This window comes from Crocuta crocuta, unplaced genomic scaffold (genome assembly GCF_008692635.1).
Source record: "Crocuta crocuta isolate KB4526 unplaced genomic scaffold, BGI_CrCroc_1.0 scaffold233, whole genome shotgun sequence".
NCBI classification, from domain to species: Eukaryota; Metazoa; Chordata; class Mammalia; order Carnivora; family Hyaenidae; genus Crocuta; species Crocuta crocuta.
The window spans coordinates 2491235-2511273 of record NW_027529526.1 but is presented as its reverse complement, the minus strand read 5'-3'; the positions used below and the strand labels follow the sequence as shown (position 1 = coordinate 2511273).

Sequence of the window (20039 nt, the reverse complement as noted above, 5' to 3'; positions counted from 1 at the left end):
GGGGCTCGAACTCACAAACTGCAAGATCATGACCTGAGCTGAAGTTGGATGCTTAACCAACTGAGCCACCTAGGTGCCCCTTAACCCTTCCATTTTATAGATGAAGAGCTAAAGCCTAGAGGAAGACAATTAGAAAATATATCAGATAATAACAATGAACACTTCTAAAACTCTTACTAGGAGCCAAGTACTGTTCTATGTGCTTTATATATATTAACTCCTGGAACCCTCACAACAACCCTAGGAAGTACATGCTACTGTCCTCCCACAGAAGGGTCAAGTACCTTGTCCAAGTTCACACAGCTAGGACGTGGAAACCTATATTGAACTCAGGCAGTCGGGCCCCACACTGGTGTCTCTTTAATGCACTGTGAGATAAGACTAGTCTACCTATAGAAGTAATAAGAAACCTTCTGAAAGGAATTACTCATAGGCCTAATTATTTTTTTAAATTTTATTTATTTATTTATTTTTATTTACAAATAGTTTATTGTCAAGTTGGTTTCCATATAACACCCAGTGCTCATTCCCACAAGTGCCCTCCTCCATGCCATCTCATAGGCCTAATTATAAAAATAGTCAACCCTGGTTATCCAGAGTCAATTAAGAGGAAACTTCAATTAATCAGAAACTTGGCTTCATCTGGGAGTTCCTGAGTGCCATGAAATACAAGGCAGTTAGGGCAGTGAGCAGAGCCCTCTATCTCCAAAGAAAGTAGAAAGAACTTGGAGTGAGGAATTTATTCAAAGAAACAAGAGCAGCCCAATCTTCTCCCTTCATGTCTGGCTTTCTACGCATGATGTCCCTGTAGTCTATAAAATCTTTAATATCCTCAAATGCCACTTCCTGGGGCAGGGGATCCAGCTCAGGTACCTTAAAAAGACGCTCAATGAGCGGCACCTGGGTGGCTTAGTCGGTTAAGCATCCGACTTTCGCTTAGGTCATGATATCGTGGTTCGTGGGTTCGAGCCCCGCATCGGGCTCTGTGCTGACTGCCAGCTCAGAGCCTGGAGCCTGTTTCAGAGTCTGTATCTCCCTCTCTCTCTGACCCTTCCCTGCTCACGCTGTCTCTCTCTCTCTCTCTCTCCTAGAAATAAACAAAAATATTTAAAAAAAAAAAAGACGCTCAATGATATGGATAGAAATTTTTAGGGAAGGGGCTTCTAGCCCCATGTTGGGGTCTGCGCTGACAGCACAGAGCCTGCTTGGGATTCTCCCTCTCCCTCCCTCTCTCTGCCCCTCTCCCACTTATTCTCTCTCTCTCTCACTCTTTTGCTCTCTCTCAAAAGAAATAAACATTAAAAAAAAAAAAGAAAAGGGGCTTCTAGTAAAGCCTTGGTTATCCGAAGACTTCCATTTCCCAGCATTCGCCCCAACATATGCACACATGCACATCATAGCCCTGGGTTAACTGAAAGTCTTCTCTAACTCCGCCACAGGACTTTCAGATCACAGTTAGCAGGATACCAATTACTTACCAATCACTGCCAGATTATGCTCTGAGCCACAAGAGACCTGTAAAAAGAAAAAAAAAAAGTTACATTAGAGAAAGAAAATTCTTTGTTCAAGGAAAAATGTTGGACTTCTCATCTGCTATTTGTCCCTTTCACCCTCTAGCCCCACAAAGAACACAACACGTACTCTCATACTTCCTGGCCTTTGCATGTGTGGTTCCTCTGTCTGGACGTCCTCTCCTCGATTGCCTACCTAGAAAACTTCCACTCATCCTTTAAAGTCTCAATGTGCCCACTGAGACTCCTTTGCTTCTAGGCTGACTCAACACTCCTTTCCTTATGCAATTTGTGTGTACCCCACTGTAGCAATTCTCCTGTGGCCTTTTACATTTTTTGTCTCCTCGCTAGACTGTATGCATTTTGAGAACAAGGCTGAGTCTCAGTTAACTGTACAAGGTCTGGGACTCAGTTAATGAATGAAAAAACCAAGCACATAAAAGAAAAAATACCTAATACATAAAAGAACAAAGAATTATTTGGGGTTCAGAATCTAGTGTTTTCACCGAGCGCACGGCACTTCTTGCCTTTCAGTCTCCACACGTCCCAACAGCTACCAGAAGGAAGTAAGTGGGAATATAAAAACATAAGTGGTTCCCCAGGTACTAATTAAAAGAAACTCTGGCCTCTGGAGAAGCATCCTGTGACCTTTATCAGGATGCTCACTTCAGCTCTTAGCAAGAGGAAGGCTTCAGGTCTCCATGGAATGTCAATGCTGGAAGGGCCCTGGAGATCATCTAATCCAATCCTTCTATGCTGCAAGGAGAAAACAGATGCTTGGGAAGAGGAAATAATTTGCTGCGGGTGCCAGAGCAAGTGTGCATTGAAACAAGGACTAGAGTGTCTCTGATTCTTCGGAGCTTCACGCAAGTTCCTTTCTTGATGCTGTGGCTTCTCATCCCTCCCCAGTGAAAACTGCTTGGAAGTGATATTCAAAGGTCATTAGCACGGGCCCCTGCCAGTCAAGGTAACAGGCTCAAAAGACATTTGGGCGGTGGAGGCCTAATAACACACTGGTAGGTGAGAAAGGTCAGCAAAGTTTCTGAGACTTCTGTCTTTGTAAAAGCTGTGTGTTCCAGATCCCAGCTTCCACGGGAAACAGAGATACCCGCTCAGGTGGACTCCCTCACAGTGTCTGACCAAGAACCACTGCGTATTTTGTCCCAATAAGTATTTCCAGGTGTCTAGTCTCTGAGCTCCCTTGAGGCAGGCTCAGTGTCTGATTTATCTGAGGGCTTACAACCATGTCTCGCCCAGGGCCATACACACAGCACAAGTTCATTATATGCTTTCTGGTGACACTGAGGCTGGGTCCCTAGGTTCTGTCATAGGAAGCCACTTAGATTGAAGAATTGGGAAAACCTTAGGTGTCTAACAATAGGGGACTACTTATGTAAATTTTGGCAGAGCCATCTGATGGACTATTGTGCAGCCTTGAAAAACAGTGCTTACAGCAAAGAAAAATGCTCATGATATCCTATGAACTGAAAAATTACATAAAAATTGTATACGTAATATGATCTCAACTCTACAATAAAATATAAATGAAAGACTGAAGAAAATACATCAAAAGTTAATAGTGACAGCCTCAGGGCTAGGAATGAGGTATGCATGGTATGGTTCCTTTTACTTTTTCCATGTTCTTCGAATTTTATATAGTAATCTTATGATCAGAAAAAAATTTACTGGAACTATGGAAAATAAACATAATACATTTCCTACTACAGAGGTAAAAATAATAAGTATGGCTATAAAATCTGATATCCTCTGAAGCTGCAGGAAAAAACATTTGAAGGAAATAATAAATAGTAACGGTAGTGCGTCATGATGGTGGGATTATAAGACAGTTTCTCCTCTTCTCTGTTTCTCAAATAGTCTTTAACTGAGATGGTAGAGGTGGGGGGGGGGCGCGGGTGCAGGGGGAGCAACAGGACCAGGGATCAAAGTCCCCATATATCAAGGATACGCAGAAGCCAAGCACCATGCCAAGGCAGTCTGTCAATGTGATCTCGTCTTAATCATCACAACAGTCTTTTCAGGGAGGCTTGGCTGTGCTCATTTCAGAGATAAGAACACTGAGGCCCATACACATTAAACAACTTTCAGAGCTAGCTGTGTGGCAGCAGCAGAACTAAAACCCAGGTCTGCCTGATCTCCAAGCTTAGGCTCTGTACTGCTAGATGCCACTTTTTTTTTTTTTTAAATAAAGGTATTTCATTTTACAAAATGCAGACAGAAAAAGGGCCTGCCTCTGACTGCCAGGGCTCACCCCAGGGCTGTGGACTGTGGGGCTGACCAACCTGGAGGACCAGGGGCTTCCAGAAACAAGCCACTGACAAATGCCAGTACCAGGCAGCAGATGCTGCTCTGAATTAATGAGCAAGATGCTGATGAATGGATTTTGTCAAGGCAACGTAGAGCTTGAGACTCAAAGCTCCCCACTGCTTCTTGCTGTCTGTGCAACGGCACAGAGGTGAGGAGACTGAACACCACAGGCCACAAAATCCCAGTGCTACACTCCTTCAACAAGATTGTATCAATGACCATTTGCTTCATATTGCTCCTGTCAGCAGATACCCAACCACCCAGCTGCAAGCAGCTTTCTAGAAGACTCTGTTAACAATGGCAGCATGCCCAGGAGGAAGAGATTCAGAGACAGGAAGCCAGGTGAGTCCTAGGTCCTCTGCTTTTTGGCTCTGAGACCTTTGGCAAGATATTTAACTGCTCAGGTCTCAGCATTCTCAGGTGTAACAAGTAGATAATAGTGTCAACCCGTGTGCCTCACAGAATTGCTGGAGAACAAATGAGACAATCCATCACCTCACAGCCATTTGTCTCGCCTTCCTTACATATGAATCTGAATGTCATGCCTCTATATAAAGCCCTTCACAAGCTCCCACCATTGGCTTACAAGCTCGCATGAGTAGGCCCCTATTTAGCTCACTTCTCTCTGCTACTCATGAACCCTCAACTCCAAATAACATATCTCCCTTTTTTTCCATTCACACTACATTACATTTTTTCTAAGAATATGAGGCAATTTCAGGCTTTTATGAATGTTATTTTCCTCGACCTGAATTCCCTTTCTCCCACTGTCTACCTAGCTCAATCCTTTAAGATTGCCCAAACATCACCTCCTGGTAAAGACTTCCCTGACTCTCAAGGCTGCTCCACCCCACCTACCCCACAGCACCATGCATCACGGACTTATACATATAAGATGTCTATTTGTGACGTGTGCATGTGTTAAGCACCTCTGTTGCTCAGACATCCAGCAGAGTGCCTCCCCAGTAATGTCACTGTCACAAGCCCAAGTATACAGGGCGTGAAGTTGGAGGGGGAAGGGGTAAAAAGATGAGGGGCCCAGAGAAGTTAGATGATCCCAAGACAAGTGAGTAGCGGTGTGGAACCCCGGTCCAACTGGGGACAAGCTCTGAGATGCACGGTGAGGCAGGAAGGGAACAGCGCTACAAGGACACAGCATACAGGTGACAGGAGCATGAACACCCGTAGAATTGTTTCAGGAACTCCAGCACAGCAAAATACAATAGACCCGCAAAAGACATCAGCCCCGGGACACAGAGTCCCGCTATAGAGAAAGCAGGTTCCAAGTTGCTGACTGGTGACTTCAGGCAAAGGGGGCACACCTCGCCACCGGTGAGGGGAACAAAGGTGGCTGTGGAAACCTGTCATGACTCAGTGCAGCTCAAACGTGAAAGGGGTCTGCTCTGTTCAGACACCTCAGCCACAGGAGGAAGAAGTGCAGAAAACATTTTCCAAACTCCCAACTACCTCCCCACTGTGCCAAGATCTTCCAGAGAGCCTCCTGTGAGGCTTGACTCCATCAGTTCTTGTGGAGAAAGTCTCTACTCCCCTGGGGGCTGGATCCCACTAAGTACCGTTGGATGGGGATGAACTAACTGGTAGTAGATGCCCAGAGAATATGTGCTTGCTTCAGCAGCACATATACTAAAATTGGAATGATATGGAGAGTAGATGCCCAGAGAATATATGCTGAATGCATTAATGAGTTAAAATGAATGGATAACTAAATGCATAAGCAAAAATTAGATTAACATGAAAATAGCTGCCAAACGCTACATGGAAGTACTCTATCTCTGGTCAGGACTGTTGTGCCATTTCTAAACACAGGTGACTGTCCCTTACTGAGTGCTTATGGCCAGGTATCTAACAGCTTTGCCTGTATTATCTCATTTAAACTCCTACCGAACCTAGCAGATAGGTTCTTTTGTTTACATCCTTTACATTTACAAGGATGTAAAATGGGATGTAGGGTTCAGATACTAGGGTTGAGAGTACAGTAACTTGCCCAGTATTTTACTGCTTGGAGAGGTGCAGGATTCTATAGTCTTTCAGATTCTACTTTTCTGTCCTCCTGACCAGTTTGTTGGCAAACAGGATGTAAATAAGCCGCCCACCCAGTTCCAGTTCCTTATATCTGGTAATCACGTGCCAGTTAGCAAGGGAACTTAAGCTGGGACAGCCCTAGACTTTCGAGGCCCAAACAACATCCTCCTGGGGCTAGGACCCAAACAAGAAGCGGCTCCAGAGTTTTCTCTTGGAGGAACGGCTGTGAAGTAGCAAGGAAGCTTGGACCCTGCCCTCCCTGTGGAAGCCATCGCCTTGTGGCTAACTCCACCAGACTGTTCACCTCTGAACAGGGGGATATCCGGGGCAGGGAGAAGGAGTGTGACCGGGGCTCCTGAGAAGTAGCACTGAGATCTCAAGGAGTGTAAGCGGGATCTAGGCCATTCTGCCCCACTGGCCAGGAGCCACCCTCATCTTCCTAGGAGCAGCTGGTAGCAGCCCAGGGACCATCCAGGAGCACAGCGGCCTGTGGGGCCTTCTGATTGGTTCCTGCCCAGTGCCAATGGGCCCGGGCGCCCCGCGGATGCTATAGCAACGAGGCGCTGCGCGGAGGCGGGCCATTGCCAGGGACTCGGAGGAGGGATTCGAAGCCTGGGCTCTGTGCCTTGGGGAGAGTCTTTGGCAGGCACGAGGCCCAGAGGAGAAGCGTGTTGGGAGCAGCTCCAGAAAGGCAGCCTCCCCATGGCGGGGGTTAACAGGGAAGGGAATGGGCACTTCAGTGCAGCCTCTGCTACAACTCGGCCCAAACCCAGTTGCCATGTGCGTAGAAATCTGAGAAGACAACCGGAATTTCCAAACCTGTTAAAAAAGGCTGGGAGGCTGGGCATGTTTTTACAGGCAAACTGACGTCCTGTCAGCCAATGGATTTTTACCCCTAGGCTCAGAAAGAGCCCCAAGTGGAGGTCATCGTGGCAGCAGTGAGGCAGCGCAGTTGCTTACTTTTGGAAGTACCTAGTCTTGCAAAGATACTTCTGACTCCTTTGCGAGGACTTCTTCGTTTTTTGCTGAAGTCCAGATGTCAAAAGAGACCAAAAAATAAAAGGCTCCATCTGTCCCCCAACTCAAAGCCCCATTGATTGGGTTCCCAAAGAACCCATTTTCCCTCTGAGGCCAATTCCTTTTTTTCAAAGTACATTTTACACATAAGAAGGGGCTTAAAGTAGGTTCTACTACTTCCTCAAACAGAGGTTGGGTTGGGCAGGAAAGGAGCTAACGTTTGTTAAGTGTCTGGATGCCAAGCTTGGGGCATCATAGAGTTTCACTCTACCTGCACAGCCTCACAGCCTCATAGCTACTCTGGGAAGTGGGAATCTGTGTCCCTACTCAACAGGTCAGCAAACTTACTCAGCGGAGTTAAATCACTGGTCCCGAGTCAGAGGGGCTGTACACCCAAGTCAGCCTTGATTCAAAGCCTGTGAGCTTCACCACGATACATACTGCCTCTCTTCTGACACTGGTGCCAGACAACCCCCATCACTAAGGCTCAGACTCTCAGGCGGCAACTCTCTCTTTATCCCCTACTGTCTTCAGCCTGTTAGCTCTGCCTTCTCACAGTCTCTCACATCTGCGTCTTGATCTCCAGCTGCTCCGCCTTCTTCAGTCCTTTTCACTACAGCCTGGACTTTTTCAAGACTCTTTTATGACTTCAAGCTTTCTTCTCTTTGTCATGTCATGATGTAATTTTTTTTTTTTTAATTTGGACGTTATCATAGTCTCAGCCTCCTAACTTCCTACCATACCTGATTTTCTCTCTCCTTTGCTATATATAAACCCACTAACCCAGCAACACAAGTAGCTTCTCTGTTTCTGGAAAATCTGTTTCCCCACTTCTGTGCCTTTGTTTGCACCATTCTCCCTTGTCCATACCGTTATATATCCCAGAAGTCTTTTATGCCCCGCTGTCTAGAGAATAAAATTTCTTGGAGCTTGACTCTGTTCTGCAGATAGGTGTCCACATTACATACAGATATATAACTTGGGAACATATAAAAAGGAAACTGTAAGTATTAGGAAATGGCATAGCTTCACAACGAACAGTTCATTTCCTTTTTCTTTTTTTTTAAAAAAATTTGTTTTTATTTATTTCTAGGAGAGAGAGAGAGAGACAGCGTGAGCAGGGGAGGGTCAGAGAGAGAGGGAGTCACAGACTGAAACAGGCTCCAGGCTCCGAGCTGGCAGTCAGCACAGAGCCCGACGCGGGGCTTGAACCCACGAACCACGAGATCATGACCTAAGTGAAAGTCGGACGCTTAACCGACTAAGCCACCCACGCACCATTTCCTTTTTCAACAGAGTTATTCTACTGGCAGAAAAGGAGAGGGCTTATGAAATGTCTACTGAATTAGAATACAATATACACAATAATTAGAATATAATATACACAATTAAACTAGCAGACACTAAAATGCTGGTTTTCCCCATTCTAAGGGAATTCCCTTCTCTAAGTTGCCATGTTAATACACGGTGCTCCTGCTTCCTGTGACCACACCTAACTGGTGTGGATGGACTATAGATGGACACCTGTCTCAAAGTAGGTTAATGCATAGGTTGGCCATAGCCTATGAAGTGGCCTAATTAGAAGATTCTGCCTGAAAGGGGTTGTAGGGAGTGAGTCCTCTGGTTGGTAGCTGGAGCAGTACCTGGAAGAAATAGGCACAAGAAACGTTAATATAATGAGCAATTACAGGCAAGAGAGTCAGAACAGGAGGAACAATCAAAGTAGAGGAGAGCAGCTAAAAGTCACTGGATGGATTTCTCGATCTTACTGTTAATGGCACACGAAGGTCTAGGTTTCTGAGCTGAGTTATGTTCTAAATGACCTTCTAGTTGTTCTATTATGAGATATTTGCTTTACCTATTTTCCCCACTTACATCCATTCTTACAATATTAAAGTAACCTAGGAGTACCTCTGATCCTTACAAACTAAAAGCACCTAACACAACAATGCATCCAGCTTTCAGAAAAGACACACTATTAAGTTACTTAAACCTTTGAGAACAGCATGAAACCATGTGAGCTGAACAACCTCAAATACGGGTCATTAATAGATTCAGGCCAAACGTCCTATAGTACATTCCTCAAAAACAATTCAACCCTTGCTCTAGTAGCCAGGACAGGCTGGAATTTAAAAGGATTGCCAATACCAAGTGCTGGTGAGGATGTTTAATAACTGGAAATGGCTTACATTGCTTGTAGGAACATAAATTCAACAACTGCTTTGAAAAAATGATTTGGCATTATCTACCAAGTGGTAACTTTGTTACATGTGACCACAGGAAGCATGAACACCCGGTACCAACATGGTAGCTTAGAGAAAGGGACTCCCTTAGAATGGGGAAAACAATGTCCCCAAGAAGCTAGGCATACAGATATAGATAAAGATAGATGCATAGATACGGATGCCAGGGCACCTACGTACCCCAAATGATTACTCCCTTCCATCCAAAGGCACATATAAGAATATTCATAGCAATTTTATTCATAATAAATAAAAAACATAAAATTAGCCAAATATTCATCATCAAAGAATGGATAAAGTGTGGTATATTCACAATATTTTGTAACAACAGGGAAAAACTACTATTCACAACATGGATAAATCTTCAAGAATAATGGTGAACAAAAGCAACCAGACAGAGAAGAGTAAATAGTGTATGGCTCTAGTCTAAATTTATTTCAAATGAATAACATAACTGTTCTCAAGAGGAAAAAAAGTAACCAATCCTAGTAACTTTTAAACAAAGTTCTTTGACTAAATAACTTCCATTTAAAAACAAAAAGAGCTGTAAAAAAATCTTTAACTTTACTTAGTGGATTCTTTTTTTTTTTCTCCATAGTAGTACACGTGTATCAATTCTGAAGGCATTTGTATGTATTATAGGACCGTGCAACTGGGAAAATATGTTCATGTCGCTGGGACCAGAGTTGTCACTGTAGATGAAGGAAACACAAATATGGAATAAGGCACAGCAAAGAGAAACCCTATGGACATCAGATTCAAATGAAAGGTATCAGTATGAACTCACAGTTTTATACACACACACACACACACACACACACACACACAGAGTTCAACCAATATGAAATTTCCTAGAAGCAATGGAATCTCAGCAGCAGTGAGTTCACTTGGTGCACCAATCTTGGCTTTAAATACTATTTGACTAAGAAGAATCAGAGCTCCCGGTGAAAGGGCTGATTCCAGGATTGGGACAGGGAAAGAACAATTTGAGGCTGGAACATCTATTTGTGCCAGGAAGTAAGGAAGTGATGAAAAAATGGCAGGGAAATGTCAAAAGGATATGAGGAGCCAGGTTTTCCTGAAGGGTTTTCCACTGGCTAAATCAGGGAGAATTTGAATATCAGAATGAGTAATGACAGTAGTAGACTGTAACTCATTGAATACAATAAAAATTCATAAGTACTTCCTGAATAATAAATAAATATGGAACAGGGAAAGCTCTTCCTTTGAGTACAATGTCAAAAGTACTACATGCAAAAGGAATAATTGAGAAAGAAAATAATTTTGCAATAGTAATAGTTAATTCAGGCAAGAATCATGAATGGATGTTAAAATTACTGGGAAAAGTCTGAGGAGGAATGGAATATTTACACAGTTTCAGAGTACCCCTTCACAGACTACTTCTTAATTACAAGGGAGAAGTGGTAACTTTGTAGCAGAGAAATGAGGCAGACACCACTGTAGACAAGCCTTCTAAGCCAGCATCACTAACAATGGGATAAACTGACATCAGGTGCCTCTTTGTGCAATGCATTAAAGACACATCACATATTTAGCATTCCTGCCCAAAGCGCCTATGTGAAATCCAACCATGAGGAAAAGTCAGAAGAAAACAAACTGAGGGCCATTATACAAAACAACTGTCCTATACTCTTAAAAAAAATATCAATGTCATAAAAGATAAAGACAAGCTATCTCAGATTAAAGGAAGCAAAAAGATAGGGCAACTAAATGCCAGTACATGATCCTGGGTCGGATCCTGGATTAAAGTAAAAAAACTGCCAGCAAAGACATCACTGGGACAACTGGAGAACTATGAAGATGCTCTGTGCATTAGATAATAGTATTCCCTTAATGTTAAATCTTCACGGAAGAAAGAGACAGAGGACACAAACGCACATATAGGATAAACTGTCACTCAAACCAATGATCCTTCAGCAAGAAACCCACAGGCACACAAAAAGAGAATTAAATCTCTTCCTCAGCTTCTGTCACACTGAAGGAGTCAGAGAAATGGTCTGGGTCTTAGCTCTGGCCTTAGCTCTTGCTTGGAATGCTGCGGCAGTTTTCTTGGTGCTTCTATCCTTGCCCATCTCTCCCTGCTCTGCCAAAGTGCTCTTCCTAAAGTACACATGGACTATTTTGCTCCCAATTACCCAGGCCTAAATTCCTTTGTCCGGTACTGAAGATCCCCCATGGTTTGGACCCAGTGTGGTTCTCCAGCCTCTTTCCCCAGTAGAACCATCCACAAATACTTGTAAGCCAGCCTCATCAGACCCCATGCACAGCATCCCACTATCTCGCCATGCCTGGCTCATGCTGCCCCCTCGGGGCAGGGAACTTTGACCATTCACCCTTGGGAAGGAGGGAGGAAGGAGAAAAGGAGAACAAGAGGATTTGCTAACATTGACGGACCACTAAATCCCATTCTAGGCACTTTATGTGAATTACCTCATTATACCTCTATTGATATTTTAACTGAGGTCCAGACTAGTTAAATACTTTGACTAAAAACATATAGCTAGTAAGGAGCTAGGCCATGTCAGAAGGGAGCAATTATAGCTCTGCTATAGAAACAGCACGTATTCCTCCTATTATTAAGTGGTTCACATGTGTGTCTCTTCCCAGATTATACAGATTTAACTTTCTTAAGCACAAGGACTGTGTCTCATTGATCTCTTTCCTCATTGGTTCACACAGTGAGCACACAGTAGATCCTAACCACATGTTTGTTGAAGTCACTCACCTGCGTACCTCTCTCTCACAGCTCTTGGCTCACAGTCCAGCACAGAGAAGGTACTCAGAACATTCTAGATGAATGACACTGGATTTATCCTTGAAATTTCCCAGCTCCTTATCAGAGTCTCCTAAAGGCTTGAAGTCCTGTAAGTAACCATTGAACTCCGGAACTAGATTATCCTTCAGATGTTTAGAATTTGAGTTAGTGGATAAACAGAAGGACTCCCAAGACAAGACAGATTCCCACAAGGCCTGAGGAGAAGCTCGTGAGTGATACCGCAGGGTGGAAACAATATGAAAGTGAACCCTTAGGGTGTGGAGGGAGATGGCACAGCCCTTCCTATCTTGATTCTATCCCCAATAATAGTAACAGTAAAAAGCAAGCCGACAGACTGACCCTGAGCCATGTGTACGAAGGCCCAGGAATCTTCGTCTTTGCTGTAGCGACACAGCAGAGCTTGGCCGGTCCATTGCCAGGCATGGGGCTGGAGCACCTGAACATGGGCCCTGACCAAGAGGCCAGGCGGAGCTCCTCACATAGTGGATCACTTTTGCTTTTCTGATTAGAATAAAGCAAAACAAAATCTAGAGGTCCATATCCTAAAGCTGTATTCTCTCTGGGATTAAAAAGTCAAGAATGCAGATAAGATGTGACAGAGCGATCAAAGCTTATCATAACAAGTATGTGCAGTGTAACAATGAGCACAGTACTAACAATGACGATTGTATCTGCGGCAACTGGTGCCATGTGACCCAACCTGCCAGACTTCCCAGTGCAGCCCCACAAGTCAGCAGTCTAATGAGCACTGCCGGCCTGTCCCCAGGGGCAGCTGGCTAGACTCCCACTGCCTTCACTCCGGCTCCCAGCTAAGTGACCATCAGAGGTAACTTCTTGATCTATGATGTGACTCTGCACCTTTTCTGGTCCAAGATGAAGTTATGGATTATGAGGTTCGTGCTGGGCAACACACACAAAATAGTTTTTAAATAAAGTTTTTTCATATTTTTTCAGGTTATAAAAATCCCACCACCTACTAGAAACATGTAGTGTATTTCCTTCCAATCTTTTCCCTACCAATATCTGTGTGTGAATAAAATATATATAATTTTGGAAACATAGTTGGGGTCGGGCTATATATTTGGTTTTATATCATGACCTTTGTACTTAACATAATGTTTCCTATGTCATTACTTACATTGAAATTATGACTTATGCCTTTATATCATTATAGAAATGTATCCTAATTTCATTATTTTCCTACTGTTGGATACTTAGATTGCTTTCAATACTTTGCCATTATAAATTGTGTTGTGATGAACATTCTGAAACAAAAATCTTTGCCTGCATCTCTGATTATTTCTTTGGCATAAATTTTCTAAAGTGGAATTATTGAGTAAAGGACTATAAACCTCTTAAAGGTACTTGTATGATTCAGGCAGAGTCACTGACAAAATATATCACATCCAGAAGAAAAGAGAACAAAATGGGGAAAGGGTAACAATATAGAAGTAATAATATTGGCTAACATATACTGGGTGTCTATAATGTGACAGGGAAGGTGCTTAAGAGCTTTGCATGCATTAGCTCATGTAATCTGTGAATTAATTCTATAAAGTATGCACATAGATGAGGAAATCAAGGTTCAGAGAAATTAATGGGTCCAACATCATAGTTAGTTGGTGGCATAGTTGAATTTCAATCCAATCACATGTGTGATTCCAAGGGAGCACACTTGCTGTTTTGCTGCAACATGTCATGTAAGAAACAAAGAGGAAAAGTGAGTGTTTTCAACCTGGAGAAGAGCAAACTTGGACAGTACAAGGGCCACAGCACAGGGAGAAGGGGAATCAGGCTGCAGAATGAGACTGCAAAATGAGGATCAATGGATACAAATACTTAACGTTTCAAAGAACAGCTTAATAGCAGAAAAGCCATTCTAAAAATGAAAGTCTACCAAAAAATGGAAGGGCTGTCTCCAGGTGGGCCAAATTTAATCACACAGACCCTTAAGAAACAGAGTTTTTTCCAGCTGATGGCAGAAGAATCCAGCAAGATTTGGAGCACAAAAACAACTGGAGGCACTGTAGCTGGCTTCGAAGATAGAGGGGCTGTATGCAAGGACTGGGGAGCAGCAACTAATTGCTAAGAGCAACCTCTGGCCAACACCGGCAAGGGAACTGGCACTTAGTCCTATAACCACAGGAACTGAAATCTGCCAACAAGCAGAATGAGTTTAGAAGAAGATTCTTCTTAGAGTCTCCGCAAAAGAATCCAGCCCAGCTGACAAGTCGATTTTGGCTTTGTGAAATCCTAAGCAGAAAACCTAGTTAGCCCACGCAGACTTCCAACCTATAGAACTATGAACTAATAAAGAGATGCTATTTTAAACCACTAAATTTGTGGTAATTTGTTATGTATCAAGAGAAAACTAATACAATGGGTAAATGGATAAACAAACTGCAGTACATCATATAATGGAATACTATTCAATAAAAAAGGGAACAATCTACTGGTATATATAACATGGATGAATCTCAGAAACACTGTTCAATGAAAGAAACCAGACACAAAAGAATACATACTACATGATTCCATTAATATGACTCTAGGAAAAACAAATCTGATTTATAGTGGTAGAAAGCAGATAGACAAATCTAATTCATCGTGGAAAAAAAGCTGAGGGTGGGGTGAGTGGGTTGACTGGTGCCATCTCCTCCCTGTCTGACTTTTCTGCCTCACCTGAACCCTCAGTCCAGCACTGAAGCTAAGGAGGCCCACTGACAAAACAGATCACTGTACATTCATTTCTTTCTCTGCCACTCTAACATAGCAGATGTCCCCATTAGCCCCTAATGTGAGTAACAGTTCTAACAAAAACAAAAACAAAAAAGCTTGAAACCTTAGAATACACATTCTGAAGGGGAGTAATGAAGTTTCCAGAAAGCTATGCCATGTAGATTTCTCTTGTCAGGTTCCTTTGAACAATGCATCCCATTTATAGAGGGACCATCCTGAGAGAGTTGAGTATTCCAAATAATTTAACACTTTTAAATAAGTAGCAGACAGCAATGGTGACTGAGGAACTCAGGAATCTGGCCCTGCATTTAAGCAAAACAGAGGTCAAATATTTTTTAATGAATTACTTGTTCTAGCAGCTCTAGTGGGATGCTGTGAACAGAAGCTGCCACCCTCTACCATGGACAGCAGCACGGCTCTCCATCACAGGCTGTCAGGAGGCTGCTGCAAAGGCCTGGGTGAAAGCAGGCTTCACTTTGGGTCCTATTGCCTGTTCGTTCTGTGAACTTGGCCAAATTACTAAGATTGTGTCAGCCTCAATTTCCTCATCTGCATAGCTGGAATTAAAGCAATAACCTCACACGACTATCATGAGGATTGAATTCAATTACCTATATTTAGTACCTTGGAAAAAGTAGACACTTCTATGCTAGTCCACTTGCCCCTTTATCCATTTGGAGATCTGATGGCCCAGAGAAACAAGAGGGAAGTGGGAAACTGTTGAAGTGGGGAAGTAATCTTTTTTTCCCCAGACCTCTTTTATTTTCCATTAAAGAAAAAAAAATTAGAAGAGAAAACCAACTCTTCCAAAATTTTCTGAGTTTGATCCTCTCTAAAAGTGTCAGCTATGATAGTCTTATGAGCAAACAAACACTTTTACAGTCATCAACTAGCAATGGCATTAGACCTCTACAGGGTACTTTAAAAGCATTGCCTGTATTTCCATATTAATAAAAATGTTGGTCCCATCCTAAACAATGGCTTTTTCCCCTTCTACAATTTCAAATTTTCCATCAGTAGTAATATAATCAAACATTTACTGAGTGCTATGTGACAAGTACAATGCTAACAGTCTTTATTCTTAATACCCAGAGCACATCAATCTTAGCACTGATACCATTTGAAATACATTTTCAAACTTGACCATTATTTCTAACAGAGTCTACCTCTTTATGGCAGCTACAAATCATCCTAATTCTCCCATTTGGTATGTGCTAATATCTTCAACTGCATTTATTAGTAAAGTAAAACGTACCATTTATTCCCTAATAACGTTCTCAGCTTATTGAGTCAGTGGTTCAGTGACCCTACCTGGGGGCAGGGGTGGGGGGAGGAGGGTGGAGGGTCTGGCAGGGAAATGCAACATGCTTCTGACTATCCTAAGTGCTTTACCAACTACAAATGTTTAAACAAACATGAACTACTGCTGTGATTATGTTCGTTGTAACCACCAGATCCTCATCCCACATTTCCATGTATAGTTGTGTGGCGGTGGGGGGTGGGGGGGCCCACACACCGGGGAGACTGGACTCAGGAAATATGGAGAGGCACGGACGGTGCACCAGAAATTCAAAGATAAGGTCCCCTTGAGAGCTTCATTCAACTGGAAGCCAAAAGTTCTCTCAATAAAGAGGAAGGACAGAGGGGATCAGGAATGGTGGCAGTCATGGTGAAGACCACTCAGCACAGATGAGACACAGCCAATTCACCTGCCCCTTAAAATCCCACTGAACAAAACAGAACGTACCACCTACCACCCCCATCCCTCCCAACCCCAAATCTGTTTTCCCTCCTGGCCCTCCTCTTTCTGTTAGGTGCTGCTTCCACCATCCTCACAGCCCCCTCAGAATCACCTGGGGATCCCCCTCTCAGTCATCAGTCCTACCAACCACCGATTTCTATAATTCTGTCCCCCTGGTTGTGCTCTCGTGTTGCCCTTCCTCTCCATCCCCATTGTCACTGTGCTATTTCAGACCCTTGGAACATCCGTACTGGACAATTGCAATTGCTTCTAATTATTTCCTTTCTTTGCTGTTTCCATTCTCTCCAATACATTAGGTGCCCAAGGTAACCTTTCTAAATCCAAGCTTTCACTAGCAGCTCCCCTGCTCAAAACCTGCCAAGGTCTTCCCTGTGCCTGTAGAGCAAACCACGAGCCTTCTCACCAGACATTTAAGTCCACCTGGGAACAGGCTATAGCTCTCCTTTGCAACCTTATACCTTCCAGGCCCCACCCCCACCCCCAAAGATCTCTGTGTTCCAACCAAAGTGGACCATTCACGGGGCGCCTGGGTGGCTTAGTCGGTTGAGCGTCCGACTTTCGCTTAGGTCATGATCTCGCAGTTCGTGGGTTCGAGCCCCGCGTCGGGCTCTGTGCTGACTGCCGGCTCAGAGCCTGGAGCCTATTTCAGAGTCTGTGTCTCCCTCTCTCTCTGACCCTCCCCTGCTCACGCTGTCTCTCTCTCTCTCTCTCTCTCTCCTAGAAATAAATAAAAATAAAACAAAAACAAAAACAAAAACAAAACAAAACCAAAGTGGACCATTCACTGATGATCTCCTATGAGACCAAGGGCATTTCCCTCTCCGTGCCTGTCTATGCTGGTCCCTCCTTTCTTGTACTGGCATCCCAGCTCTTTCGGTCAAATTACTGCCCATCCTTCACACTCAGTGAAAATCTACCTTCCCCATGAAGTCTTCCCTATTGCCTGGTTAGAAGAAATTTCATCATCCTCAGGATTTCTATAGCATTGTGTCTACAGTTCTTAGGACAAGAGCACTTTCTTCCATGACAGTTGCTCAATCCCTCCCACCAGCCTAGAGGTTTTTAGCTCCTACCAATCACTCCACCTCTAGCACCAAGTCCACAGCTTAGCAGAAGAGCACATGCTTTCTCCTCAGGGCCTCCATTTCCACATCTGTAATATGAACATAACTCAACCTAACTCACAGGAAAATCGAAAGATTAAGTAAGATAACATATGTAAACTATTGGCACACTATAGGTGGTCGCCAAATCTAAAGCCCCTTTTTTCCCTTTCACATGGCAGTGTACTTGTTCAATAAATAAAAGCTTGCATGCTTTATAGTTTGTAAAGAAAAGTTATATTTTTTCACTGATGGGGGGAGAGAAGGAAGGAAGGAACAAATGAGCAGAGAATCACCAAATATGTAGGAGACATGAGTAGCCCAGTGTGACTCGTATGAATAACTCATACTGGGGATGGAAGGGCAGATCATGCAGGAACTGGAATGTTTTGGCTTGGTACTTTCAAAGGAGTTTTAAACTCAAAAGTGGGTCAATACGTAAGACTCTACCAGTGTGCATGATAGATGAACGACCGGGAGATCACTAAGAGGCTGCTGTAGTGGTCTGAGGAAGAGGGCACAAACACTTGGCTGTGGCTGGTGACAGCCACAAGGGAGCAGATGGAAATGGTTGGATTTCCAAGGCAGGCCTAAGGAAAAAAATGACAGGGTTGGTGAGTGCTGATTAAATGACTGGAGGACTCGCATCAAGCTGAGTCCCAGAGGCTCCAAGCCTAGGTAATCAGGAGGACAGAAGAACACCTGGAAGACTGAGGGACAGCTGGGAGGCGGAGAACACGGGGGGAGCAGTACGTGCAGGAAGAACACAAGTTAATATTTTTTAGCTTGAGGTGGAACACAAGCAGAGATAAGGAGTTAGTGCGTGGTGGTCCTGAGGGACTGAGAAAACACTTTAGAAACAAACAAAAACCTCCTCTTGTACATGAGGACCTACAAGGATTCACTGAACAAGAATCATGTAGGACCAGTGTCCCACACACTGACTCCAGGAGTTCTCTGAGGAGCAAGAAACACGGAGGTCCGCCTACCCATCAGACATCACCTGCTTGGGAGGAGGTCACTTCTTCTAGGCTGCCTTTCCCTACACTGACAAGGCATAGTACTGAAAACACAGGTCTCAAGTTGTCTAACCTGCAAAGAGAAATTCAGAGAGTTGGTACCTTCTCCAAATGAAGGTTTATATGGACACGATAAAGTGCATTTACAGCCTAAAATCTAGTCTGGCGTTAGGGTCCAAAATTTATGAGCTGGGTGACCTTGGGCTAGTCACTTAAACACTCTGGGTCTTGGGTGTTTTATTTCTTAAGTGTAATAATGGTATCTCATGTGCCAGAAAGAACCAGAAGATTGCAGGAGGTCTTGTGGTTCTAAGATCTCCGATCTAGTACTTAAGCTAAATCCTGCAGGTCAGACTCTGACCTCTCAAACCCCTGGACAGCGACTCACTGCGGAGGCCAGCATGGTGTGGAGATATTGAGAAATCTGGCAAAAGCACAAATTTAGAGTGAGGGCAGAAATTCCAATTGCCAGGTCCCTGTCACAAGAAGATACAGCTAGAATATTAAAGTTGGCCCAGGGACAGAAGATAATTAATCTTCAAGGCAATAAAAATATTTAATTCATTCATCTGAGAGAAATGACAAGAAAGAAGATAGATATTTGCCTTTTCGCTCTCTGTTCTGACAAGGTTGCTCTGGATGAATCGTAGAACGTTTAATGAACATTTAATAGAAGAGCCTGAGATGCAAACAACTAAATCATAAGGGGCCTGGGCAGCAAGCAGTGCAAGCTGGCACTGTGGAAGCTACAACCAGGGCAGACATTTCCAGAGCAGAGCTTTGGGAAGAGAAGCTTATCTGCAGTCATTCAGGTGATGACAGAAGTGAGTAGATGGGGATGGACGTGCAGGAAATTACAGGGGTGGAATCCTAGGATTTGATAACTGGATGGATGGATATGAAAGGAAGGGATGAATTTTAGGTACACTTCAGGTACAGTGAAGCTGCCTGATCTTCCTAACCTGCATCAGGACCGGGAAGCCACCAAAGTAGCCAAGAGGACAGTCATGGAGAGAGAAGGAAAGGGGAGTCCCCAGGTCCTGTGGATGATCTTAAAGGACCAGACAACAGTCATCAGCAGTGAGCAAGCACTACCATCCCTCCTTCACCTCACCCTTATGGGCTTTGAAGGCATGACCACAAAACACCACAACAGTCGGCCCACATCTGCTCTCTGATCAGAACAAGGGGGTGGGTGTCTAGGGCCAGGGAATTACATTCAGGGAAGAGTTCGAGGGCTGAGAGAGTGACAAAGCAGAGGGAAGAGGAGAAAATGTAAGAAGTCTACTGCTTTAGACCCTTCCTGGTTTTGTGACCCATATACTTTCCTCCTTAGGGAGGGCTAACGAGGGCTCTAAGAAACAGAAAAGCATTTCCAATGCTGGAGATGAGAGTATGGGCCACAGACTGAATCAGTGCAGCAGGTAGAGACTGGCCCTCAGTGAACAGAGTCTGGGTTCTCCAAGCTGCCCTTGGCAAT

The 20039-nt window shown here is 43.8% G+C and overlaps 1 protein-coding gene across 7 annotated transcripts in view; it reads right to left on the bottom strand.

Annotated features, from left to right (window-relative positions):
• Positions 1-20039, bottom strand: part of SERGEF (secretion regulating guanine nucleotide exchange factor) — a 221225-nt gene that overhangs the window by 81293 nt on the left and 119893 nt on the right. For all 7 annotated transcript variants that reach the window (XR_013334364.1, XR_013334366.1, XR_013334365.1 and 4 more), the window contains one exon: positions 1479-1515. Coding sequence is in view for 4 of the 7 variants with exons in the window: in XM_077761115.1 (XP_077617241.1) it covers positions 1479-1515 (37 nt within the window). In the remaining 3 variants the exon portion in view is untranslated. The remainder of the gene's footprint in view (positions 1-1478; positions 1516-20039) is intronic.